Here is a 24,126-nt window from a genome sequence, read left to right on the forward strand (position 1 = left end):
TTTCTTGATTTCTCTGTCCCCCACTCTGTCTCTTTACAGAACTCTCTCTCTCTGGGCCAGTTTCTTTCTCATTTTGTGCACAAGTCTCTCTGCCTGTCTGTGAGTGGCACTGAAAGCAAAACAGATCCTCATCTGGTGTAAGTCAACTAGCGCCACTGAAGTAAATAGAGCTATGCTGATTTACATCAGCTGAAGATCTGGCCCTAAGCCTCTGTAAGGAATGACCATTTCTGCCCTCCCCTGTAGCAAGAAAAAGAACCTGTCTGAGATACCTTGCTCTATATTCTCACAGAAGTGTAAGTGTGTGTGGAAGTGGGGAAAAATAACATGTACACAGGGAAATGTGTAACCCTGGACAGATTGACATGGGAATACAGTTGGATAAAAATGGGGATAGGTATGCCTAGACAAGCAGACAGGGAACAATGTGTAAGGATGGAACAGTGTGTGCTTGTCATCCTCCAGACAGATGGACCAGGGAACACCCACAGTTACCAACCTAGGAATGTGTGTATACATGGGGTGATAGAGGGCTGGAGCAGGAAATGTCTGTGCATGTGGTTAGACAGACATGTATGAGCCTGTGTGCATGTAAAGGCCTTTTGTGCGCTTTAGGTTATAAAAAACAAAACAAAAACCCACCTTTTTTTTGTGCAACAAAACAACAGTTCAGAAATAAATACCTTCCTGTCAGGAGCATGTCTGTGCTGGAATGCAGGGGTAGAGCTGCTATGGGAGCAGGAAGTCATTTCTAACAGGCAGTTACTTTTGTATGTATTTGTGTTCTGTGTGTGCCAATGACTTTATAGCCATGTTTGCACACACGGGTATCTGTATATGAGTGCCTGAAAATGAGTGAGTGTATGGAGATGTTACACGTCTATAGTTTTTATTGTCAACAGAAATCCTTAATAAAAATTCAGGCTTATATAGTTAAGGTCTAGTTTAGTCTCTCTCTCAGTATCTTAAGAAGATTTCTGAAGTGAAGAATTCTCTCTATAGCAGTAACTATTATCTGCGTTTTCCTCTACGCTTGCACCATCAGCTTCAACTCTCAATCTAAATAATGACAGATAAAGGTTTGTTGCCACTGAATATTTGTTTACCTATAAATTATAAATGATTGATTTGCTGCTGACTGGCAATGGAAAATGTTTTGATTAAGCTCTTTCCGGTGAAGCTGATACTGTGGAGTGTAGCTGGAACAGGTTCTCTCATTTTGCAGCTGACCACACTTTATGTTGAATTTCAATTAGTCAACATCGCCTGGGTGAGCGCTGATGCTTAGACATCTTAAATCCTGTAAGATTTATCCTTTCTGGAGCTCTATCCATTTTATTAGTGTGAGTGAGAGTATGTGTATTCTGAAGCCCTATCACTGCAAGCTGTGATCTTATTAGCTCTCATACCCTAAATAGGGTTGTGCCTATTTAGTACTTGAGTGGGAGGTCTCCAGAGAGAGTCCTGAGTACTGCAGGAAAGAGTGTTGGTAATTCAGATTCCTTTTGAGTCAGATCTGAACCAGTGGCATAGTAAGGTGTCACATGGCTCTGTGCTGCTGGAGGTCTGACCCTTCCAATGAGACACTGCCCATTTACACTATTAAAATCCCTTGGCACTTTTCCCAAAACAAAGCATGTTAACTCTGTCGTCTTGGCCAAATTCCAATTTGGGGAATTACGTTCTGCCTACTTAAATCTCTCCCTGCACCCGTAACTGAATACTTACATAGCACTTTTCATCCATCAACCTCAAGTGATTGACAAAGTATGTATGACTCATTATCCCCCATTTTTACAAATGAAAAAAATGAGGCACAGATCATACCATAGTTTTCAAAAGTGCCTAGTGATTTTGGGTGCCTCCATATTTGGGTGTCCAATTTAAGACACTTTCTAGGGGCCTGATTTTTTTTTTTCAGAATGTGCTTAGCTCCTATCCTCTTAAAGTCCGCCCCTTGAAGGTGTCTCAGGATGGACACCCAAATCCCTAGTTACTTTTGAAATTATCAGCCTGTGTGACTTGTCCCAAATCATCCCGTAGGTCAATGACAGAACAGGGAATAGCACCCAGCTCTCCTGACTCCTAATCTGGTGCACTATTCACTGGACCACACTGGCATAACATACTTCTGATCTCTGCAGCCTTCTGTTTCTTACTAATCTAATCAACACTTTTTTTTAATCCACTCTTCTCAGTCTAATGCTTTCTTCAGGCCCCAGCAATGGGGTTCTCCACGCAGCCCTTCAACCAAAGCCCAGTCTCTTCCGCCTGATCAGCCAGCACCAGATTTAACCAGGATGATTTCAGAAGCTGGTACCCCCCAGAAGAGCCCAACTGAGAGGGCAACTACATTGCCACAGGGCAGGCCATCACCAGCAGGATCCCCCCGAAACAGACACACTCAGACCAGTTCCAGCAACCTTCACCTGTCCCAAGACTCTTCCGCTAAAGGACAGTTGGCCAATGAAGACCCTGTGGTCGTGACTCATGAGCAGTTCAAGGCCGCACTCCGAATGGTTGTGGACCAGGGTGATCCCCGGACATTGCTGGAGAACTATGTAAAGATTGGTGAAGGATCCACAGGCATTGTCTGCATTGCTCGTGAGAAGCATTCAGGGCGACAGGTGGCAGTAAAGATGATGGACCTGAGAAAGCAGCAGCGACGGGAACTTCTTTTTAATGAGGTGAGGATGGTAACAGGCGAGCAGTGGACTGTGCTTTCTGTAATGAAGCAAGGACAGCAATAGGCTCATCTTTATTTTTCATGGAGGGAAGATGGTAAGGAGATGAGGATAGTAAAAGGAGGAAAGAGAAGGACCATCTTCCTTTTTAATGAAGTGAGTCTGATAATAAGAATGAGAGGGGGCATGAGAGTGCTTCAGTGAGCCTACATCACGTGAGACAGAAAGACAAATGGAGCCCACCTAGATCTTTGGGGGAGGTTTTTGCTCTATGGTTATGGGTGGTGATGTTGTGTGGTGAAACATATTTCTTACTTTCTCAGGTGGTGATAATGAGAGACTATCAGCACGTCAATGTGGTGGAGATGTATAAAAGCTACCTGGTGGGAGAGGAACTCTGGGTGCTCATGGAATTTTTGCAGGGAGGAGCCCTCACCGACATTGTCTCTCAAATCAGGTATGAAGTACAAAGAAAAGACTTATGCTACCCGATGGGCAATAGCATGACTGTCAGACCTGCGTCATGAAATTCATTTGGAGAACTTTTGTTCTCCAAAGATTTTGTAATGATCATGATTGCAATGCCCTGTAATTGTCAAATTTTATAACTGAAGCCACCAATTCCTTTGCAATAAGTGGTGGTTCCTCTGACCTAGGAAGTGGGAAGCACCTAGGTTCATAAGGCCCAAAGCTTTCTCTGCTGGTGACCCAGCATTTGAAATATTGGACATATAAAAACTCTGTGCTTTAACTAGATTTGAGTGTAATATAATAGAACCTCAGAGTTACAAACTGACCGGTCAACCACACACCTCATTTGGAACTAGAAGTAAGCAATCAGGCAGCAGAGACAAAAAAAACCCCTATGTTAAACATAAACAACTAAAAAATAAAGGAAAAGTTTAAAAAAAAATTTGACGAGGTAAGGAAACTTTCTGCACTTAAGTGTGTGTGTGTGTGTATATATATATACACACATCTATATATACATTAGGGTGACCAGACAGCAAGTGTGAAAAATCAGGACAGAAGGTGGGGGGTAATAGGAACCTATATAAGAAAAAGCCCCAGATATCAGGACTGTCCCTATAAAATCAGGACATCTGGTCACCCTAATATACATACACTGAGGACGTTGCCTGGGCCACTGCTGTGTTCTGACTGGGCCACAGCTTGAGAACCACTGGCTTAGCATACCAGCTTGGAATCTGAAGTTGGGGACACGGCTCTTGTTTAAATCTAAAATCTGTTTTACAAACATGATTTGTCTGAATTTAATACTTGTGAAAGATTCTGAATTGTCAGCCCTTGAGACAAAAATCTACTTATCAATACAACAGGGCAGCGGCCATACAAGCTTTCCTACATTGCTCTGCTTCAACCCTGAGCTGGAGGAACCACATAGGGATGAATTATAAAGTAGTTGAGGCTCCAGGCTCATCTGCTTCTTGGCTTTTTTTTTGCAAAAATTACCCACAATGGTACCACTCATTTCCGATTGCGCTCATGCTTTTTGTGATATGGACACTTAGTCATTGTGAACTAAAAGTAAACATCTTGAAAAATTACTGATAATAGAAAGGGAAGTTGATTGGTCACACTGCACTTTTAGGAGATTGTCATTCATTTAACCTGTACGGTCAAATGTGAGGCAGCTTTACAATTCTGGCTTTTATTTCAGGCTAAACGAGGAACAAATTGCGACAGTGTGTGAGTCAGTGCTGCAAGCCCTTGCATACTTGCATTCCCAGGGTGTGATTCACAGAGACATTAAGAGCGACTCCATTCTCCTGACCCTTGATGGAAGGGTAGGCTTCCTCTGTTTAACTTCCTCAGTGTCCAACTCACCTAGGTTCTTGCCTTTGACCTTTCCCATCAGCCTCTCCTTCCCTTTCTCGTTTTTCCTAGTCTCACCTTCTCTTTTATCTTCTGCTGCTGTAACCTTATTTAGTCTCCTACCCTTCTTACTGTTTTTCTCGTCTTTTGCTTTTCTCTCTGTCTTATCCAGTCATCTTGCCTCTGTCCACTTGGTCTTTATCTTTGTCCCTTTGTCAACTCCCTCCTTTGTTTAAAGATTCCAGTGATCTTCCTTCTTCCCCCTCTCACACAGGTGAAACTCTCAGATTTTGGCTTCTGTGCTCAGATCAGTAAAGATGTACCAAAAAGGAAGTCCCTGGTAGGAACTCCATACTGGATGGCTCCGGAGGTTATTTCAAGGGCCCCATACACTACTGAGGTAATCTACCGCTTTCCTAATGCAAGAGCTAGCAAATAACAATCTGAGATATTACAGGGACTCACTGAGATAACAATCTGTTCCTCTTCTGAGGAGAAAGTTAGGGCCCATATCAACATAAATACAACTATGACAGAAAACTTGGTTACAACATAGTTATTCCCTGACATGGTTAAAACATGGTTTAGTCTGGTAATATAAACAGGGTGTAACTAAATTTAAACTGTTACTGAATCTTGCTACAACCCTGCATGCATGGACAGACTCTAGCAAGGAGAAGCTTGGGACATGAATTGGAATCATTGAATTAATTTATCCTATTTTCCAGGAGGAGAGATGAGGGAAAGGGAACATTGACAAACATGCATATACATTTTTATGAAACAGCAGGGCAGGTGACAGATACCAGATTGATAAGCCTTTATTTATCCATACAACAGATAACTGCATAGTCATTGCTCAGACTATCTCCAAACGACATCATCACTGTGGCTGAGTCCCAGCCCGGGAGGAGCAGCGTCTTGGGGAGGCCAGTCTCCATAGTCCATTCAGTCTTCACAATCTATGCTAAGACAGCATGCAAGGGGTCCAGTTAGTGCTAACCTGGTTTAATATTTCACTTTTTCAATAAGATCAAAGAGCTGTCTGAGATGTTATAGCACTTGTTTTAGAGATGCAACCTTTTCTTCACCCTCAAAGAGATCATGAGTAGAGAGCAGTCGGCTACTGCTATTGACTGTGTTCACAGATGTAAAACTCTGCTGCTGCAGGTGGATATCTGGTCTCTAGGGATCATGGTGATAGAGATGGTGGATGGAGAACCCCCCTATTTCAGTGACTCACCAGTCCAAGCAATGAAGAGACTCCGTGACAATTCTCCTCCTAAACTGAAAAATTCTCACAAGGTCAGTATGTCTGCAGGCACTTTGGCACCTGATGAATCACTGATTGCCATGTGGGGACTAAGTAGCTGAGGCCCAGATAGACTGTTTATTAATATATCACATCTGGCTATGGACTCTCAATCACACCAGGACGTTGTTTCTTGGGAAGCACTTTCATTCCTGTTCTCTGGAGGCAACAGGCTGGTGGATTTATCTCAGAGCTTCCACGAAGCTCAGTAGACACTACTCAAGGGTCTCTTTCAGCTCTCAGTGCCATGGCAAGGTACTGACACCTAGTGGCTAGTGTGTAAACTATCCCTAGTAAAATGTCTTCGGTTATTGTAGCACTGCTTGCCTTATAGGATTAGATCAAATCCTGGTCCTGGAAAAGTCATGAGCAAAAATCTTGCTGAATTCAACAGGGCCAAGTCATTACAGTAGCAAATGCAAGGGTCCTTGCACCTGGTGTTTTGAAATCTTCTATTTTAAGGGCTCTCTCAGCTGCAAAGCCACCTCACATTTAAAAGAAAGGAATGATTCTAGGTAAATGATGGCTCATGCAATGAACTTCAGCCACTCAGATAATTAACCTACCTTGATTATTACTTATAGAAAATTAGCACTAATGTTCAGAAATAGTGATTTTTTTTCTAAAAGTTACAACATTTTTCTTTTTATTTCACTCCAGATGCTGAAAACCAAATCATTTTTATAGCTTTGTGAATTATCCCACTAAGAGTGCAATGTTAATTTAACAGGATAAAACTAGTAGAAATTGCTGTTAGTTTTTTGCCTTTGCAACACTAATATTAAAATCTCAGGACCAGATTTTGGCCCCAGAGAATCCTTAGGTGACACAAAGCCAGTTCTGCCCTCCTCCCTCTGTGTATGCACTCCTCCCTCAGAGTGACCCATGGCTGATGAGGTGACCCCTTGGGGGCAATTACCAACCAGCACAATTTATAGCCTTTGAGTTCTCTAAATTGTCTTGGGATGGGGGAGTGAATTGATTTACTGCAGACCTTGGGACCAGAATGCCGACCATAAAAGTACCTATGATCAGCACTCCCTCCAGCCATGTGACTTCAGCTCAGTTGCAACTGAGGATTCAGTGCTCCATTACTACAATTAACTGTTACTATGATCAACTAGTGCAGTACTGAGTTGACCAGATTAAGCAGAATTCACCTCTTCTTTCAAAATATAGACAGTTTTATAGACTAAGTACTAATGGCCAGATTCTGCCACCTGTATTTAGTTAAGTAATGCCTCATCCCTCATGTAGCCCCAATTAAGTCAGTGAAATTACTCATGCAGTAAAGTACTACTTAATGCAAACAGGCTTGGCAGAATCTGGCTGTAAGTGAACTCAAACTGTGAAAATTATCCCTATACGAAAACAAATTAGTGACATTAAAATAGATGTGTAAGTTGTGATTACTTGGTACCTACTTTTGATGTTGATATAGAGAAATAAATGTCCAGCATGTGACATTAGACATCCAGATCCCGTTGTTAATGGGAGTTGTACATATCAATGACCCCCTATTAAAAATGATTAAAACATTGCAATGGTGTTCAGATCTAATGTTTTTAAGTGTGTGCAGATTTACTCATCTTCAAATACCAGCTGTACCAGATGTCTGCAGTGGAAATTGGAGATTCATTCTGAATTGTTTTCAAATTTGCTGCCTTGTGCCATTTTCCCCAATCCCTCTCTGTGACCAGTAGGAACAAGGATTAATTTACTAAAATCCTAATTTCTGAAGGGACATATATTGTCACTTCAGAAAAAAAGAGTTCTGATGAGTTTTTTCTTGCAAACCACACACAGCGGAGCAAAGAACAGAGAGAGGCAAAAACTAACATAAATCTGGGGACAAGGAGAGACAATCCCATACTCCCCATTTGCCAACTCCAATAAAAATGAAGACCTACAGTACACGAATGTGCAAATATAGCACCTAGTGTTAACATGAAGTACTGCAGAATATCCATAAGGGAGTCCTTCCCCCGTTAAATTTTTGTTTGGGAACACCTGATTTTTCACCTAATCAAGCACAGGAATCTTCTTTTTTTAAACCTACTATTGTGTAATCTTTGACCTGACTCCATAAGTCGCTTGACCTGATTGATTCTTTTTCCACAGACTTCTCCAGTTCTGAGAGACTTCCTGGAACGGATGTTGACACGAGATCCCCTAGAAAGAGCAACAGCACAAGAGCTTCTGGATCACCCCTTCTTGCTCCAGACTGGACTTCCAGAGTGCCTAGTCCCCCTTATTCAGCAGTACAGGAAGCGCACCTCCACCTGCTGACTCTGCACATGGGGAAAAGCCAGTATCCCAGCACTGGAAATGCAATTTCTCTACTGGAAATACTACTTGTACTTGACCAAGACTCAAGCAGTGTCACACTGCGAACAGTGCTTAGAACTTGTCAGTATTTTTTTTTTTTTTTGGAAGGATGAATGTGAAAATTCCCCCCAGCCTTTAGCTGCTTCCCTTTTGCTGAAGACAATCAAGTCAGACCCATTATCTCTCAAGAACAAAACAGAGGCATTACATGGCTTCTGGAATCTCGTATTTCTCTTACACGAATGGCATTTTAAAGATGTTTGAATTTGTATATTGAAGGGTCTGCAAACTCTGGAAAATTTTAACTACTGGCTATCAAATTGGAACTATATTCCCCAAACAGAAATGTGATCTTTGTTTTTTAATATTAGTTGTACACTGGAGTCCTAAGCTGACCCAAAAGAGATGCATTTTGGGGCACCAGCCTTCTAAAAAAATCCTATCTTAAACAATGCACAAGGATTTCAACACTTTGAGACTCTCTCTTATTATTTTCTCTCATTCCACATGTGTGAACATTATTGGGCCTGAAAATGCTACCTGGAGGGCAGATGTAATGTATGTTTGGTTGGTTTCCAACTTCCTTCTTTGTATCAAACTGCTTCATTTCTATGGAGAATATATGTGGTTTAACAAGACAAAAAGGTGGTCTGTCTTGAGTCGACTGCATGATCTTAGATGTGTGGAGGGATGACGCTCCTTGGCACAGGCCTTCTCTAAGTGTCTCTCTCTCTCTCTCTCTCTCCTCTATAGAGAATGTACTGCCAGCAGAATCCTATGGCTGAAGCTTCATAATATGTAACACCACTGCCTTCTCCAACACTGACTCAAATGGGAGGCAAAATGGTGTTCTCAGCAGGAAGGGTTTAAGAAAGCTTGTCCCAGGGTCTAGGTCCCCCTGGGTACATTGGATTCATATCAAGCAATGCTAACAACTGTTAGGTAGCACTTTGTACCATTGTGAATCCTGTAACAGGCTCAATAAAAAAATTAAGATGTCCTGTCAATTCCACTGGAAGATGTTTGTTTTCTTGGTGAGAATGTTTGGCTTCCACCTCCCATGTTTTGTTACAGTGAAGGGTGAGGAAGGGGGGGGGGGAGTGGTTGTGTGTGATTTGTTATTCGCATGTCCTTGCTGATATGTTTGAAGGTTTCTGTTTGTCTAAGGAGCCCCTTCAATCTTTTTTAAAGTAAAGTAAATTTAGAATTTTGTATAAGCTCATTTATCAGTGAGATAGTCACGGTCATTTTGACTCCTGGGTCAGGTTTTAACATGTACAGTAATGTGTTTAAAGTCATGCAGATATCTGGAACTTAGTCTCATCTGTGAAACTGGGATCCCATTTTGCAGCCAAATCATAAAGATCATAGAAATTTGGATTCTTTTAGGGCACCCCAACTGCCTAAAAAATTAACCTAATTATTGAATTAGGAGGTTTTTAGCCTCCTCTTTCCCTCTACCACTTTCCCTGTTATAGATCTTGCTATAGACTTTTAGCTGTAATAAATAACTTGAAATCATCTAGCTACCTGGATGAAACTTTGATGCAAAAAATTTCTGTATTTCCAGGTATCCTGTCTTTTTATGCAAAAGAGCAGAGCCTTTTTAAACAGGCTTATAATTTGAAACTGTCTATATTTGTGAATTGTTTGCACTTGTGTTTTAAAATAAAGTAGATCTTGAGCTATTCATTAAGCAGTTGCATTCCTGAGATCTTTTTAAAAAGGTGCTTATAGTTTTGAGATGGAAGGAAGCAGGTAAGTGTGTGAGCCACAAGTCTGTTCTAATACACTCACCTACTTTAGAGGGGATGATTTCATAACTAGGGGGAACCACAGCAAGAAAGCTGGAGCTTGAAAGGAGGGCTTGATGGGACACAGGTTGGAGAGTTCAAATTCCACAGTAGGATTTGAGCTGCAGCCCAATGCTGTCTAAAAAAGGTAGAGGGGAAGGGAGGCTGAACTTTTAGTAGGGCCACACATTGATGGGACATGAAATCAAAGAACCCATTGCACTATTTGAAAAGATGAATTCCAGTTACCGCCCTAAAAACAAAACACAACAAAAGTTATAATATTCAAGGCATCATGAGCATCTGATTCTTGTTTATCTACACAGCAGGGCCGCCCAGAGGATTCCGGGGGCCCGGGGTCTTCGACGGCGGGGGGCCCTTCCGTTCCGGGACCCGCCGCCGAAGTGCCCCGAAGACCCGCGGCGGGGGCCCCCCTCCGCCGAATTACTGCCGAAGCGGGACCTGCCGTCGAAGTGCGGCGGGGGGGGGGCCCCGCCGCGGGTCTTCGGGGCAATTCGGCGGCGGGTCCCGGAATGGAAGGGCCCCCCGCTGCCGAAGACCGGGCTGCGCTTCGGTGGCGGGTCCCGCTTCCCCCCCGCCCCGGCCCCAGCCCCAGCCCCCTCCTCACCCGGAGTCTCAGCGCCTCGCCGGAACAGCCGCAGCGTGTGACCGGCGAGGCCTGAGCCCCGTCCTGCTCAGAGCCGCGTGGTGAGGGGGCGGGGCTGCGAGCTCCACGCCGAGCGGAGGGAGCGGAGCTCCCAGCCCCGCCCCCTCACCACGCGGCTCTGAGCAGGGCGGGGCTCAGGGGCTCCGCCAGAGACACCAAGCGCTGAGGCTCCCGGAGAGGGGCGGAGGTGGGAGCCTCCGCTGTTCTCTTGGGGGCCCCTGCGGAGCCCGGGGCAAATTGCCCCCTTTGCCCCCCCCCTCTGGGCGGCCCTGCTACACAGTTCTTGCATATATGCATCCCACTCATTGCTTTGTAAATTAGGTGAGATACTATGAATATGAGAAGCACAATATAATATCAAAATGTTATTCCGGTTTGTAAAAACTTAATATCATAGCCTCTGGGTGTAATACCAACTTTCCCAGGAATAAGGCATCAAGCCAGAAGGACCAAGCACCCGCCATGATAAATCTGCGTATTAAATTTGTATTGCCGAAGCATCTACATGCTCTAGCTTCATTGTGGACTAGGTGATGTACAAACATAACATAGTCCCTACTCTGAACAACATACAGTCTAAGCACTGGGTAACAGCTTAGCCAGAAGAAACCCAAGTTGTCGCTTATGCAGTATGTGTAGCTTTTAGCAGGTATTCCCTTGCAAACATGGAGCCCTGGGGTGCCTCGAGTTTCGAAGCTGTACAAAGTTCAGGCCCCAGAAATGGCCGGTCAACTTTCCACCTTACTAAGAACGCGCCCGGGTTAACCAGACCTGCAAGCCCGGCCCGGCCCCGCCACAGAACGCACCTGCTCCCCCTTTGCCGCGCTGACTGATCCAATAACCACCAATAATCAATGACATTTTACTTGCCCGTTTAAACAACTACTCGCTCTGGCCCGGCTCTGCCGAGGCGAGGTAACGCGACAGAGGGCGGGGCTCAGCGGGCACCGCTGCAGGTGGCTGCGGCCTTGCGAGGGCCCTGCCCCGCGCCGCCGGCGGCCGCCAAGCCCGAGACCCTGGCCTGGGCCTGGTCACTTCGCCCGGCGTAGCCCCCCCCTCAGCCCCCCGCCCCGGGGATGAGCCACCTCGCTGCGACAGGGGCCGGACATTTGAGCATGCGCGGTAGCATCTGCGGCAACTACCTCCACCGCCCGAGGCTCAACATGGGGCGGGGCAGGGGAGGTAGGAGGGGGAGGAGACGCGCTACCGGGCCGGGCAGGCAGCTGGGAGTGGGGGGCGCCCTGGGCGGCGGTTGCCAGGGTGACCGCGCTCTTTGCGCCGCCTCCCAACCCCGTGCTGCTGCGCCTGTGACCCGTCCGGGGACTGCTGGCTCGGCAACCCCAGCGCTACCACCGCTCCCCGGCCAAGGCCCCTCTCGGTGGGCGGTCCGCTCCCCCGGTGCATATCTGAAAGGGGAGTCACAGTCCCGTAGCTGGTTTCCCTTCTGAAAGCCGAGGGCATTTTATAGGCAGCTCAGTTGCGGAAGCAGCGGCCGTGGCGTGGGGGGAGCAGCAGGCTGGCGGGTTAGATTTCATAGAAGTCTACGTGTGCCCCAGAGGCGAACGTGTCGTCCAGCAGCAGAGCCACTAGCTTCTGGGCGGACACGCCGCAGTCCAGCAGCTGCCCACTCTGCTTCATGCGGAGGAACTGCTGGCGCATGTCCGGGTCTCCGGACGTTGTGCGGGCCAGCTGCTGCATCTCCGTGTCCAGCGGCCCTGGGGCATAGCTGAGCACTCTAACGTCCGGGTTTTCAAGGGCCAGCACCTGGAACATCATGTCCCGCGAGGCCTTCCCAGTGCAGTACAACGTCCAGCTCTTGAAGGGCTTCAGGGCACACAGTGAGGAGATGTTCACAACAGTCTTGCACAAGCCAGGGTGCCCCGGGAAGGCCTTCAGGATGGAGGATGTGAGGCAGAGCGCCGAGGTGACATTGAAGGCAAAGTAGCTGTTGACTTCGGCTGGGCTGGTGAAATCCAGAAAGGATTTGGAAATGTCTCCAAGTGATCCCGCGTTGTTGATGACGAGGAGCCGCTCCAGATCAGCTGCTCCCGGCAGCTTGTCCTGGACTGCTCGGAGCACCAGCTGTAGCCCGTCCTCCGTGCCCAGATCAGCCTGCACGGAATGCACTTTCAAGCTGGGGAAACTGGACCGCAGCTCAGCCTCCAGCTCGGCCAAGCCCCCCTGCGATCGGGCCACCGGGATCAGGACGGAGCCAGTTTCCAGCCACGGGGCCAGCAGCAGGGCCAGGCTCCGGCCGAAGCCCCGGGATGCCCCGGTGAGGATGCAGGCGGCCTTGCCCAAGGAGAGCTGCCTTTTCCCGGCTCTTTCTCCAGCTGCCATCTGCTCGCTCTGGCTGCAGCTCGAGAGAGGGGGGGGCTGGCTGAATAGGCCAAAGGGCTGGTTTTAGGCACCATGTGATTCCTCCTGCAGTCAGCTGCACCCAACGTTCTGAGAATCACACCACTTTAAAATTCAAGTCCAGGCCTCTTTTGCAGCTGACAGTTGCCGCTCAGAAAGAGCCCGGATTGGTCCCGCCCCTGCATCTGCAGCAGCTGATTGGTCCATTCCCCTGCAACTCCCGTTCCAGCCCTGGAAAGGGGGTCCCGCAGGGAGTCACTGACTGACGGCTGGCACTGGGTCCTGGGCTTGCGCCTATCACTGTGACAGCCAGTGTCACTGCTCCTCCCCGCCAGTGAGTATCCCGACCACAGGAACACCATCCAGCACCCCCCAGGTAACCCTCCCAGTATGCACACACCCCATCCAGCACCCCCAACCATACCCCCTTCCAGCTCCCTCCTCCCCAGTGTCCTCTTTTGGGGAACCTGAAATATGGTTACCCTCTTCCCTGGGTGGGTGATGCCTGGCCAGAGTCCTACCATCCCCCTGGGAACTGACCCCTGACCCTGCCAGGAGTACCCCCACACACACCTCTCTTAGCTCAACCGGCCAGAAGACCCACTGACCAATGCTGGTGCTAGCCCACTGGGGGCCCTAAAGAGGAATATTTTGCCCCTCCCCCCACCACACACAACACATACTAATAATTAATAAGGGGCCCATGGAGCTGCTTGGGGCCATAAGCAATTGTTTAGTCTGCTTATGCCTAGCACGGGCTCTGCCTCTGACCCCCCCGAGCCTAGGGTTGCCAATTTTGGTTGGACATATTCCTGGAGGTTTCAGTACATGACATAATAAGAACATAAGAACGGCCGTACTGGGTCAGACCAAAGGTCCATCTAGCCCAACATCCAGTCTTCTGACAGTGGCCAATGCCAGGTGCCTTAGGGAGAATGAAGAGGTAATCATCAAGTGATCCATCATGTTGCCCTTTCTGGCAAACAGAGGATAGGGACAACATCCCTGCCCATCCTGGTTAATAGCCATTGATGGACCTATCCGCCATGAACTTATCTAGTTCTTATTTGAGCCCTGTGTAGTCTTGGCCTTCACAACATCCTCTGGCAAGGAGTTCCACAGGTTGACTGTGCATTGGGGTGAATCTTCAGAAATTAAAGATTAATTTTAATTAGAGACTCCAGGACAATCCTGGAGGCTTGGCAACTCTACCTCAGCCCGACTGATGCCTGTGCCTTCAGTGGAGTTCCTCCTGATCTATGCTGGCATGCCTGAGAGGAGAATTTTTTGTCGAGAGCCTGTGCTACTAAGATTTCCAACTCGATGTGGACTGAGGAGGTTTGGATGGTTCAGCTATTGCTGGGAAAAGCCCTTGAAATTTTGGCTCTCAACTGAACCTGGTATGTAGCTTCTTCTAGAGCTGACTTCTGCCAATATGGGGATGGACACAGTCACTGAATCCTGAAGGCAAAATTTTGCATACAAATAATTGCACAAAAGGGTATAGAGAGCAAGATTTCTCTGCCTAGTTATCCATGGGCAGTTTTCAATAAAAATGATGTGGGCATTTTAGCTGTGCAAATTGGAGTGAAAGGACAAGTCATTATCAATACTGTAGCAAATTGCCAGCACTATTATGATGGATCCCGCGCTTTCTCCTCTTGTGGGGGTTCAGGGCACCATTTCTCACCCCTGAACTGGGCTATCAACTGTCCCACTATTGTCCCAGAAAAGGGGAGTGGAGAGGGAGGGACCTGGGCCTGCCCTCTACTCCGGGTCCCAGCTCAGGGGCCCTAGGGATAGCAGTGAACCACTTGAACTAGCGATGCCTTCCCCTGGGCTACTTCCCTCTCCGGCCCTTCAGCTTGTGGGGCCTCCTGCCCTCTCTCCGCTTGGGCAAAGTTTCTCCCAACTCCTGGTGTCTGTAGAGTCCCTCTGCTCTGCACAAGCCGGGTTTCCCTTTACCTAGGGTCTTGGTCTTCTGGCCCGCTACAGCACTTCTCTCAACTGCTCTCCTCCAAACTACTCTCTGCTCCAGCACCAAACCATTCTGCTTCAACTGTCTGATTGCAGCAGGGGTTTTTTTATCAGGTGACTGGCTTCAGGTGCTCTAATTGCAGAGGTGAAAGTAAGCCAGTACGCCATGCCGGACCACAGCAGCTTCCGCGGCCTGGATTAAAAGGGCTCTGGGCTCCCCGCTGCAGAGAGCCCAGAGCCCTTTAAATCGCACCCACAGCTTCGGCGGCCAGGCTGGGGCTGGGATTTAAAGAGCTCAGAGCTCGCCGCCGCTGCAGAGAGCCCAAAGCCCTTTAAATCCAGCCTGCAGCTGCGGGGGCCGGGATTTAAAGAGCTCGGAGCTCCCTGCCGCTGCAGAGAGCCCAGAGCCCTTTAAATCCCGCGTGCAGCTTCAGCGGCCGGGCTGGGCCCGGGATTTAAAGGGCTTGGAGCTCCCCGCAGCCGCGGGAGCCCCAAGCCCTTTAAATCCCAGCTGGAGCTGCGGTGGGGATTTAAAGGCCCCGGAGCTCCGCAGCAGCCTGGGCCCTTTAATTTGCCTGAGAGCCCCAGGTTGATTTAAAGGCCCTGGGGCTCCCAGCCACAGCCGGTGCCCCAGGGCCTTTAAATCTTGAGAGGCCCTGCCTCTTCTGGTTGAGGCCACGCCTTTTCCAGATGAGGCCATGGCCCCCCTCAGGACTCCAGCAGTACTGGTAAATCCTGTAAGTTACTTTCACCCCTGTCTAATTGGCTTAATCGGTTTCCAATCTGTAGCAGCCTCTCTTCCCTCTACAGGCAATAAACCTCTCATTATCCTGGGGCTTACATATCTCCCACCTATCACTCTCCTGCTGCCCTCTGGCGGTGCTATATCACAATACTTATAAATGATGGCTGAAAAGCTAGCCCACTGGGGGCCCTAAAGAGGAATATTTTGTTCATTTTATATATATATATATATGGAGTTATATATAGTTGTTCATTTTAAAACTTCTATGGAAGCCTTAAGTCACTGCCTGCCTAGAGAATGACAACAGAAATAAGGCTAAATCATCAAATTACATGTATTTTCTCGGTATTTGCTTCTGAATGTTTGGGTGACTGCATATGCATAAGGATGTGTATCTCTTTATCACTGTGATGGTCGTTGCTAAAGGAAGCTGATTAGCTTCAGGCTTCCAGCTAATGTCTGTAAAGTGCTTTGAAAATGTGAAGTGGCAGTGCAAATAATAAAGATAACAATGCCAATGCACTGCAAAGGGAGCTGCTCCTTCCCAGCCAGCTCTTGGGTGGGAAAGGAAGGAGCAGACCAACCTCTAGCTCCTTCTCTGAACAGAGTGTAAGGAAAGACTGATCTTGGGCCAAACCTCCCACCTGCATAGGAAAACTGGAGACTAGGAGACAAGTCCCCCACACTGTATCACTTGTTTAGAATTTACCTTTGGAAAAAGTCCATATTCTGGTCTCTTGCACAGTGTAGCAAAGAGAATGTGAGCATGAAGAGAATCTAAACCTTTTCTAAAGATCTAGGCCCAGCCATATTCTATGTAAAATAGGCTTGTACTTAGTCTTATCTTGGTTATCAGTAATTTCTCTTTTTCCATCACCAGCCTCAAGAAAGCCAATTGCCATTCCACCTTGTGCTATAATCTCATCAGATATCCTACACTAGCATTTCTCAAATGTGGCCACCGGGGGCTTTTCTTGCCGCCACAGCAATCTGGGCTGTGATGGCAGGGGGGTGGGATGGGAGGGAGTAGTCTCCCCCCGTCCCCTCCCTTGCTCATGGATGCGCTACCTTGGTGTTGATTGCTGAGGCCGCCAGCAGGGGTTGGGCCCTACCCACCTCTGGAGATACCTGGGGCACAAACTGGAGGAGCAGGCAGCCCGGTGAGTTCCCCACCTTCCCAGAGATGGTGGGGCTCAGGCTTTGGGCTTCCACCCTGGGGTGGTGGGGCAGCAGGCTCCTGCCGAGGGGCTTTGTGCTCCGGCTGTGCAGTGGCAGGCCCCAGGCTCTGGCAACGGAGCTTCCGGCTCTGGCTGCAGGGGTTCGGGCTCTAGACGCCCGCTGCCTCTCCTGACCCCCCCATCCAGTCTTTGTCTCCAGTCTTTGGAAGGCTGAGTAAGTCTGCTGTGAAAAATGCTACTTGTGTGTTTGTTAATATCACTTTTCACAACTGACTTACTAGCTAGCAATAAATAAATTACAGTGGTTTGGACTTGTGTATATACGTATTTATTTTTTTCCTAAAGCTAATTAAATATTTTAGGAAAAAGTGTGAGCGTGTGAGCCATCACCACACTCTGAGGCCACCACCAAAAACTGTCCTGAGAACCCCTGTACACTATGCAGGGTCTGGTCTGGTCTGTATACTTGGCTAGAGCTGCAAGAATGCTGCAGGAGTAAGTGATGTTAGCAATTCAGAAGATTGTATTCTTTCCACAGAATCTTTTGAAACTGTGTCCTGGTGTGATACTATCGAACACTGTGCTGCTAATGGTATCACCTCTCAGAGAGGGCATAAAAGAAAATTCCTTGTCACTTGTAATCATTAAAGTTTGTATAGCACTTTTTACACAAGTAGATCTATTAGCCTGTGTCCTGGCTGCATCCCACTTGGCTAATTTCAACTGGAGACTCATTCCCAGATAGAATACTATAAAATGCCTAGTCACGATGGTAGCTAGGTTGCTTTACTTTTCTCCCTAAGAACTGTTTATGGTGTTGCAGACACAGAATGTATTTTGCATTCTGCCTCAGATGTAGTGTCATTTTAATAGTCAGCAAGTGATCCTAATATACATAGTCTGCAAAGCGCATTTGGATCTTTTCGGAAGAGGGGTGCAACAGTGTACCTTAAATGCATTCCCTGTGTTTCATCCAGCTCTCTGTATAACCTGGCTCTCAGGGAAGCTATGCTGCTGCTTCATTTTATGACTGAAGCTCCACAGTAGAAACTTGTGCAGTGCAGTGACATGAGTCATGCTCTTGTTTTTTCTCTGCTTTTAAAAAGTGCTATTTGTATCCCATAACATTAAACATAACTCCTAAAATTACTTTCTCATATATCACTGAGCAGTCATATCCTCCTTCAGCCTTGATTGTTTGGAAAGGCAGATAGCTCCTCCTTCAAGAAACCTCAGCGAGACAGGCTCTGGCAAGGAGTGGAATAATACCAAAGAAAATTGGTCATTTTCCCTAGTGTTGCCACCCCAGCAGAATGTCATCCCCAGCCTTGTATCAACTTGTCAAGGAATTAATAAGCAACTTGGATATGATGACTAATGGAATTAAATGAAAAGCAGAGGAGGGTATTGGCTACATGTTTCGACCATGCAACTTTACCCTCAGAAATCTTGCAGCCAATTTCAGGGCTCCATGTGAATAGTATTGTGGAAACAGTACTAATGATAAGGTGTGGTTGGGAAACACAGTCAGCATAGTTGGAAAGATCCCTGGGACTGATGGTGAAGAGAATGGAAAGTCTCTCAGGGACCAGCAGGTAGTTCTGTTTTGTTTTATTCACTTTTGTCTTGGAAGACAAAAAAAGAAGAGTTGCTGCCCCTCCTGTACTGTTCTGGCTCTTCGTGTATGTGAGTGACGTTGGCCCGTACAAAGGACAAGTGACCTGTTGCGTCTGCTAGCTTAGGAATTAGTTCTCCTTTAGTTCATGGGGTAGAAGCCTGTGTTTTGACAACTGAAGGACCAGTGTTCCAGTCCTGGCTTCTCACTCGTGTGCATCTGTAGATGTGGATTTATTACCCTCTGTTCTTCCATCTCATGAATGGTACAGGAGTGAGAGCTCTAAAGTAAAACTGCTAATCTGTGGCATCCTTAGTAAAGCTGGCCTCTCTCTTGCAGCAGTCCCACTGTTTACTGGTGGGATTCTCCATTTCCAGGTCTAGCCCCAGGTGTAGAGGGCAGAGCACTAATTAACATGTTCTTAATTTCAAAACAACCGATGCTCTCAGATTGAGCTGTTTTTTGAGTGAAAATAATAAACTGCTTCCTGGTTCTAGCTCCACCCCACTGAGGTGTGCCTTAGGTCCTCAAGCCTCAGTGGTTGAGTGAGGTTCCAGCAGATGAGAGGGAAATCGTTCCAGAAAAGCAAAGGAATTGGTCTGACTGGAAAGCAATGAGGCTGTTACTGCTTTATTTATATTAACATGAGGTACCAACCATGGATTGTGAAAAGCACTGGTCTCAGGAGGGGTAGAGCTATTATTATTATTACTTGTAGTGCCTGGCGTTCCATTCTGATGGAGTCTGCTAAGCCACTATGATGAAGCATGAAGGGATAATAAATATGTGATACATACCTACACTGGCATCAGATCTGCTTTGTAATTCAGGGGTGTGGGGGAGAGAAGGCAGCAACAGAGAAATCCAATTCCAGTCTTTCCCAGCAGCTATTCCTGTGAACCAGTGATGCAGAGAACGTTGGAGTAAAGCAGAGAAAATGGAGTAAAATACTGAGTTTATTGGCGTAGTGTTGATAATCAATGTTCCAACATACGGAATCAGCTAAAATGTTTCTTTTGTGAACTCCCTTACTGAACAGCTGTGACCCAGGTGCACAGCTCCCTATGACAGTGCAGTCAGAGGCGGATCCCCACTGCTCATTCTGACAGAAAATTCATCTTCATCCAGGTCAGTGTTTATTGGCTCAGTTCTCTGGAGTGCTCCAATCAGCATTTAAGAGCAATCTGGTTTTAGTATTCCCATACCAGGTTAGTCTATGAATTGTATTTGTATGTGTATGAAGTATAGGAAGACACAGATTGGGGTTAGCATAGTAGGATCTGCCACTGAACATTTACTTCAACATATCTGTGTTTATTTGAGAGAACAGGAGGTCCCTCTCACATACACTGTCACAGCATGGGCCTCAGTTATCTTAGCCCCTCCGAACTTCTTGTTACCCCCAGAGTGTATGTAAATGAGTTGGGGGGGCACAGTTTAATGTGTATAAAAGTATTTAAAACTATGTTCATTTGGATAGCTGAATACGACTTTCTGAATGCCCCACTGCACCATATTTTGATATCTAACAGTGCAATGCAGGACCATCGATTTAAGATAACAGACAACGCTGGTTAGTCATATGTAAGTTGTAGTTATAATCAGGGTTTGGAACAATCACATTTTTTAGTTGCTCCGCTCCAGGCATAAAACCTACTAGTCCGCGCTCCAGCTCCGGGCTGTGCTCTGAAGCCCTGGTTATAATGACAAAACTCCTTTGGTTAATAAATAAAAAGTTTTTTTAAAAAATCAGACAATGCTGGTGGCTGGATGTTTGTTTTTATTTGAAAACATTTTAAAAAAGTAAGCACAAGTTTACAATTTCATGTTGACTTGCACATTTAGTACATAGTTCTAATGAGCAGCCAACAATTAGTATTATAAATTAAAATATATACATATAAATGAGATGCTAATAACAAATACCTATTACTATTGGGGGAAAAAAGGTGGCAAGGTTTGGAGTTTGTGCACATTACAGATTTTGTCAATGTATCTGATTAAAAAGTAGCCATGTCTCTGTAAGTGACATAAGTATAATTATTTTAATACCCATAAGTTTTATGGATAACCTATCTCATGTTTTACTAAACTGTTTATTAACAAAGGGGATCAATAATTATGCCATCTTTACAAGCCAAAAAAGAAAGTCAGAATTCATTTCATTTGTTTATTCACAATATCAGTACAGTGAGATCTTAGGGTGGTGCATTATATTTGTTGGCTGAGATGTCTGGCTATGGCACAAGGCCTGTTTTAATGGCCCAGACAATTTTTTTCTACATATTTGGGCCTGCAAACCAAAAAATCTGCCTTCCACAGCCCACTTTGGCTTGAGGGCTGTTGATGTTCATGAACTGGACCATGCAATGGACATATTTGCAGCCTAGCACAATTTAGTGTTTTAAAAAAACAGATGATCTTGGCCAGTGATGCAGCTACATTTTTAGGTGATTTCAGTTAGTTCCTGAATGTGCATGGGAGCTGGTTCTGTGATGAATGAGGTGCTGGTTCTGAGCAGGCCTGGCTGTGATCCAGGGAAGGGACTATGAAGACTGTAAACAAGGTTTGTTTTTTGCTGCTGCTGAGCTGACAGTAGCTGTACATGTACCTAACACGCACACATATATCAAGTAGCTGGTCGTGAACATGGGAAACAGCAGTGACTTCAGCGTAGTTTATACCAACTTTTTTTCTAACTCCTTCAGTCTACTTCTGTTTGATGTGAACTGTGACGAAGTAAACTGAGTTGGGTTTTGTTAAGCTTTGGTATTGGCCAACTGCAGCACATTTCCAGATTCACCCATGATTAATATTGCTGCCATAGTCATTTCTGTAGGCATATCAACAGAAAGATCCTTCTGTCTCTTGGGACTCCCTTTTTTTGGTATAACTAGACATGAACCCAAGAGGCAGAATTTGGATCCAGATAATGAAAATCCTTCAAGTTCTGGGATGCCCTCTCCAGCTGGAACTGCATTTTTAAATTAAATATAACTGTGCGTCTTTGTTGGAGTTCTCTCATTACTCAGGTTCATGAGAAGGAAGCAAGAAAAAGAGTAGGTGAGGATAACCCTGGACCCTTGATTTAAGGATCAAGAATGACATTCTAGTGGTATAAATTGCTTTGATGTAAACAGAGTTATCAATAGAGTGTGGAAGTCAGTGGACCACTGCTATCTGGGAAGGATTACATGCCTAAGAAACATACTACATTAAGAATATCCTTCCACTTAACTAAAACTTTATTTAAGAAATGCACAGTGGGGTCAGCATCTCAGCCAGCAACATGGAAAATAACAGAGCTGTGAACATATATAACCGAGACCAATGGAAGCTTAATGTTCCTGTCACATACCTGTACTCTATTCCATTCCCACTAGTTTGCCCCACACTCAAGAAAAAAGTGTCAGAAGTGTTATAGAAATGTGTTTTATTTTCCAGAAAATAAATATGTCACAAATTTACTATACACAATCCCACTCCTGTTATTTAATAATATCAATGCACATCTCATGCAAATGCAGTGCTACAGAGGAGGTACATTATCTCCTTTACCCAGCCATTAAACCAGATTTAGAACTTCTCTGTAGTAGCAAACCTGAGCTAATTTCATGTCTATCTACATTTTGTAATGCATTCATCACGGGAATATCCACCATTTTTGTAGAACCACTAAAGCTAAGCCTGCTGCTCCCTGCCTCTCCAAACAAGATACAGACCCGGAGAGAACATTTCTACAACAGTGTAGAAATGTTGTGGGAACGGCACTTGATGTCATAAAAAAAAAAACAGAACATGGGGAAAAGCAGCAGTCCTACAGAAACAGTATGGGAAAGTGTATGCTTGTCCCACTTCCTTTCATTAAGTCTCGCTGTTTCCAGATGAATGACTCGCAGGACTGAATGACTTATCAAGAGATAAATGCAGTAGCATTACCACATTATCATGTAATAATGTAAAGATTATTGCTTCCAATAGCATCAACTGCACTGCTTTCACAAGATAACGTGTATCAAATCAGCAATGTTCATAAATCTCAATTAATTGCTGTACGGACCAGGAAAAGAATTGGGGGCAAGTGTGCAGAAATCCTGGAAACAGACATTGTAGCACTGGCATTAGGGTTATTTGCTGGCCCTGTCCCAGTCCCTGGTGTAGGGGTTGTGTCAGGGCAAAGAGGGGGCATGACGAGAATGCACTGAACTATGCTATTCTGTGCTTTCCTGCATCCAGAGGCTGAGGCGGTTGCTCGAATTTCAGAGCCTTGAACAGTTGTAGAATACAGGGCATGCAAGTCACCTTCCACACATCCTCACCCCCCACTCTCTTCCTGCCCCACGCGCAGAAATGAGTACTGGTAATATGGCCCATGATGTTTGGTTTTGTTCACCTTATGCTAGAAAACTTTGTATTATCTAGAAGTGAAAGTAACTTAAAGGATTTACCGGTATGCCGGAGTACTGAGTGGGGGCGTGGCCTCAACTAGAAGAGACGGGGCCTTTCAAGTTTTAAAGGCCCTGGGGCTCCAGCTGTGGCTGGGAACCCCAGGGCCTTTAGATCACCCCAGAGCTCCCAGCTAAATAGGCGGCTGGGAGCCCTGCGGCTCAGAGGTGAATTAAAGGGTCCAGGGCTCCAGCTGCCGTGGAGCTCCAGGCCCTTTAAATCACCGCGGGAGCCCTGCTGCTGCTACCCCGGGGCAGCAGGACTTGGGTGGGGATTTAAAGGGCCCGGTGCTCCTGCCACTGCAGGGAGCCTTGGGCCCTTTAAATTCCCGCCGGAGACTGAATGCTGGGACCCCGGGGCTCCTGCCACTGTGGGGTAGCGGCAGTGGGGCTCCAGCAGCAATTTAAAGGGCCAGAGGCTCCGGCCGCTGTGGGGCGCCCCAGGCCCTTTAAAGTGCCGCTGAAGCTCCAGCAGTGGGGCTTGGGTGGTGCTTTAAAAGGCCCAGGGCTCTCCGCAGGGGCCAGAGCCTCTGGCCCTTTAAATAGCTGCTGGAGCCCTGCAGCCGCTACCCCTCAGTGCTCTGGCTGCCAGAGCTCTGGCGGTGATTTAAAGGGCCGAGGGCGCCCCACAGCAGCTGGAACTCTGGACCCTTTAAATCATCGCCGGAGAAGCCGGTCTGGTCTGGCACAGTGTACCGGCTCTTGCCAGTACGCCATACCATACCGTACCGGCTTACTTTCACCTCTGGTATTACCCAAGAGCAGCAGCAGCAGCAAATGGACACCAGGTCTCAGACAATCTAAGGGTCACATACTCCCATTTGCAGTCAAAAAATGCAGAAAGTCTTAAGGTCAGGACTAACATACTTCAAAATTAAGCTGTGTAACTGAAGATCTGTATTATGCCCTTCAGTCTGCAATTAAAGTTAGAAATAACTACTGAGGAAGTCAGAAATCTGCAGCTACTGTAGGGAAGACGCTGCAGACTGCACTGTTACACACAGTGCATGGCAGCATGTGTGCCAAAGGGTAAACAGCATAAAAAACCTCCTCAAGCCCCTAGCAAGCTGAGATAAAGGCCACAAACCTCCTGTGTAGCGTACATACTGAAGGAGTTTCTCTTCTCTGATTCCTCCCACACTGTATACTTCTTCAGACTGCACCGCCTGCGGGAGAGTTTGCCGAGCT

The 24,126-nt window shown here is 46.5% G+C and overlaps 2 protein-coding genes across 8 annotated transcripts in view; one reads left to right on the plus strand and one right to left on the minus strand.

Moving 5' to 3' along the window:
* Positions 1–9,788, plus strand: part of LOC123368413 (serine/threonine-protein kinase PAK 6-like) — a 50,029-nt gene extending 40,241 nt beyond the window's left edge. For both annotated transcript variants that reach the window (XM_045013185.1, XM_045013184.1), the window contains 6 exons: positions 2,199–2,687; positions 3,008–3,141; positions 4,366–4,492; positions 4,795–4,920; positions 5,691–5,825; positions 7,954–9,788. In XM_045013185.1, the coding sequence (XP_044869120.1) occupies positions 2,199–2,687; positions 3,008–3,141; positions 4,366–4,492; positions 4,795–4,920; positions 5,691–5,825; positions 7,954–8,121 (1,179 nt within the window). In that variant the 3' untranslated portion in view covers positions 8,122–9,788. The remainder of the gene's footprint in view (positions 1–2,198; positions 2,688–3,007; positions 3,142–4,365; positions 4,493–4,794; positions 4,921–5,690; positions 5,826–7,953) is intronic.
* Positions 5,155–13,131, minus strand: SPR (sepiapterin reductase). Of its 6 annotated transcripts, XM_045013189.1 has the most exons (4): positions 11,427–13,131; positions 7,892–8,004; positions 7,257–7,349; positions 5,201–5,487 (listed from the first exon to the last, which is right to left on the minus strand). In XM_045013189.1, the coding sequence occupies exon 1, from the start codon at positions 12,958–12,960 to the stop codon at positions 12,145–12,147; it is 816 nt and encodes a 271-aa protein (XP_044869124.1). In that variant the 5' UTR covers positions 12,961–13,131; the 3' UTR covers positions 5,201–5,487; positions 7,257–7,349; positions 7,892–8,004; positions 11,427–12,144. The 6 variants fall into 6 exon arrangements, 4 of the variants coding, with proteins under 4 accessions (XP_044869124.1, XP_044869122.1, XP_044869123.1 ...); XR_006578771.1 differs by lacking the exons at positions 7,257–7,349; positions 11,427–13,131 and adding an exon at positions 9,958–10,206 and having other exon boundaries at positions 5,155–5,487; XM_045013187.1 differs by lacking the exon at positions 7,257–7,349 and having other exon boundaries at positions 5,203–5,487.
* Between the last annotated feature and the right edge of the window lie 10,995 nt (positions 13,132–24,126).

Source organism: Mauremys mutica, chromosome 4, assembly GCF_020497125.1.
Source record: "Mauremys mutica isolate MM-2020 ecotype Southern chromosome 4, ASM2049712v1, whole genome shotgun sequence".
NCBI lineage: Eukaryota > Metazoa > Chordata > Testudines > Geoemydidae > Mauremys > Mauremys mutica.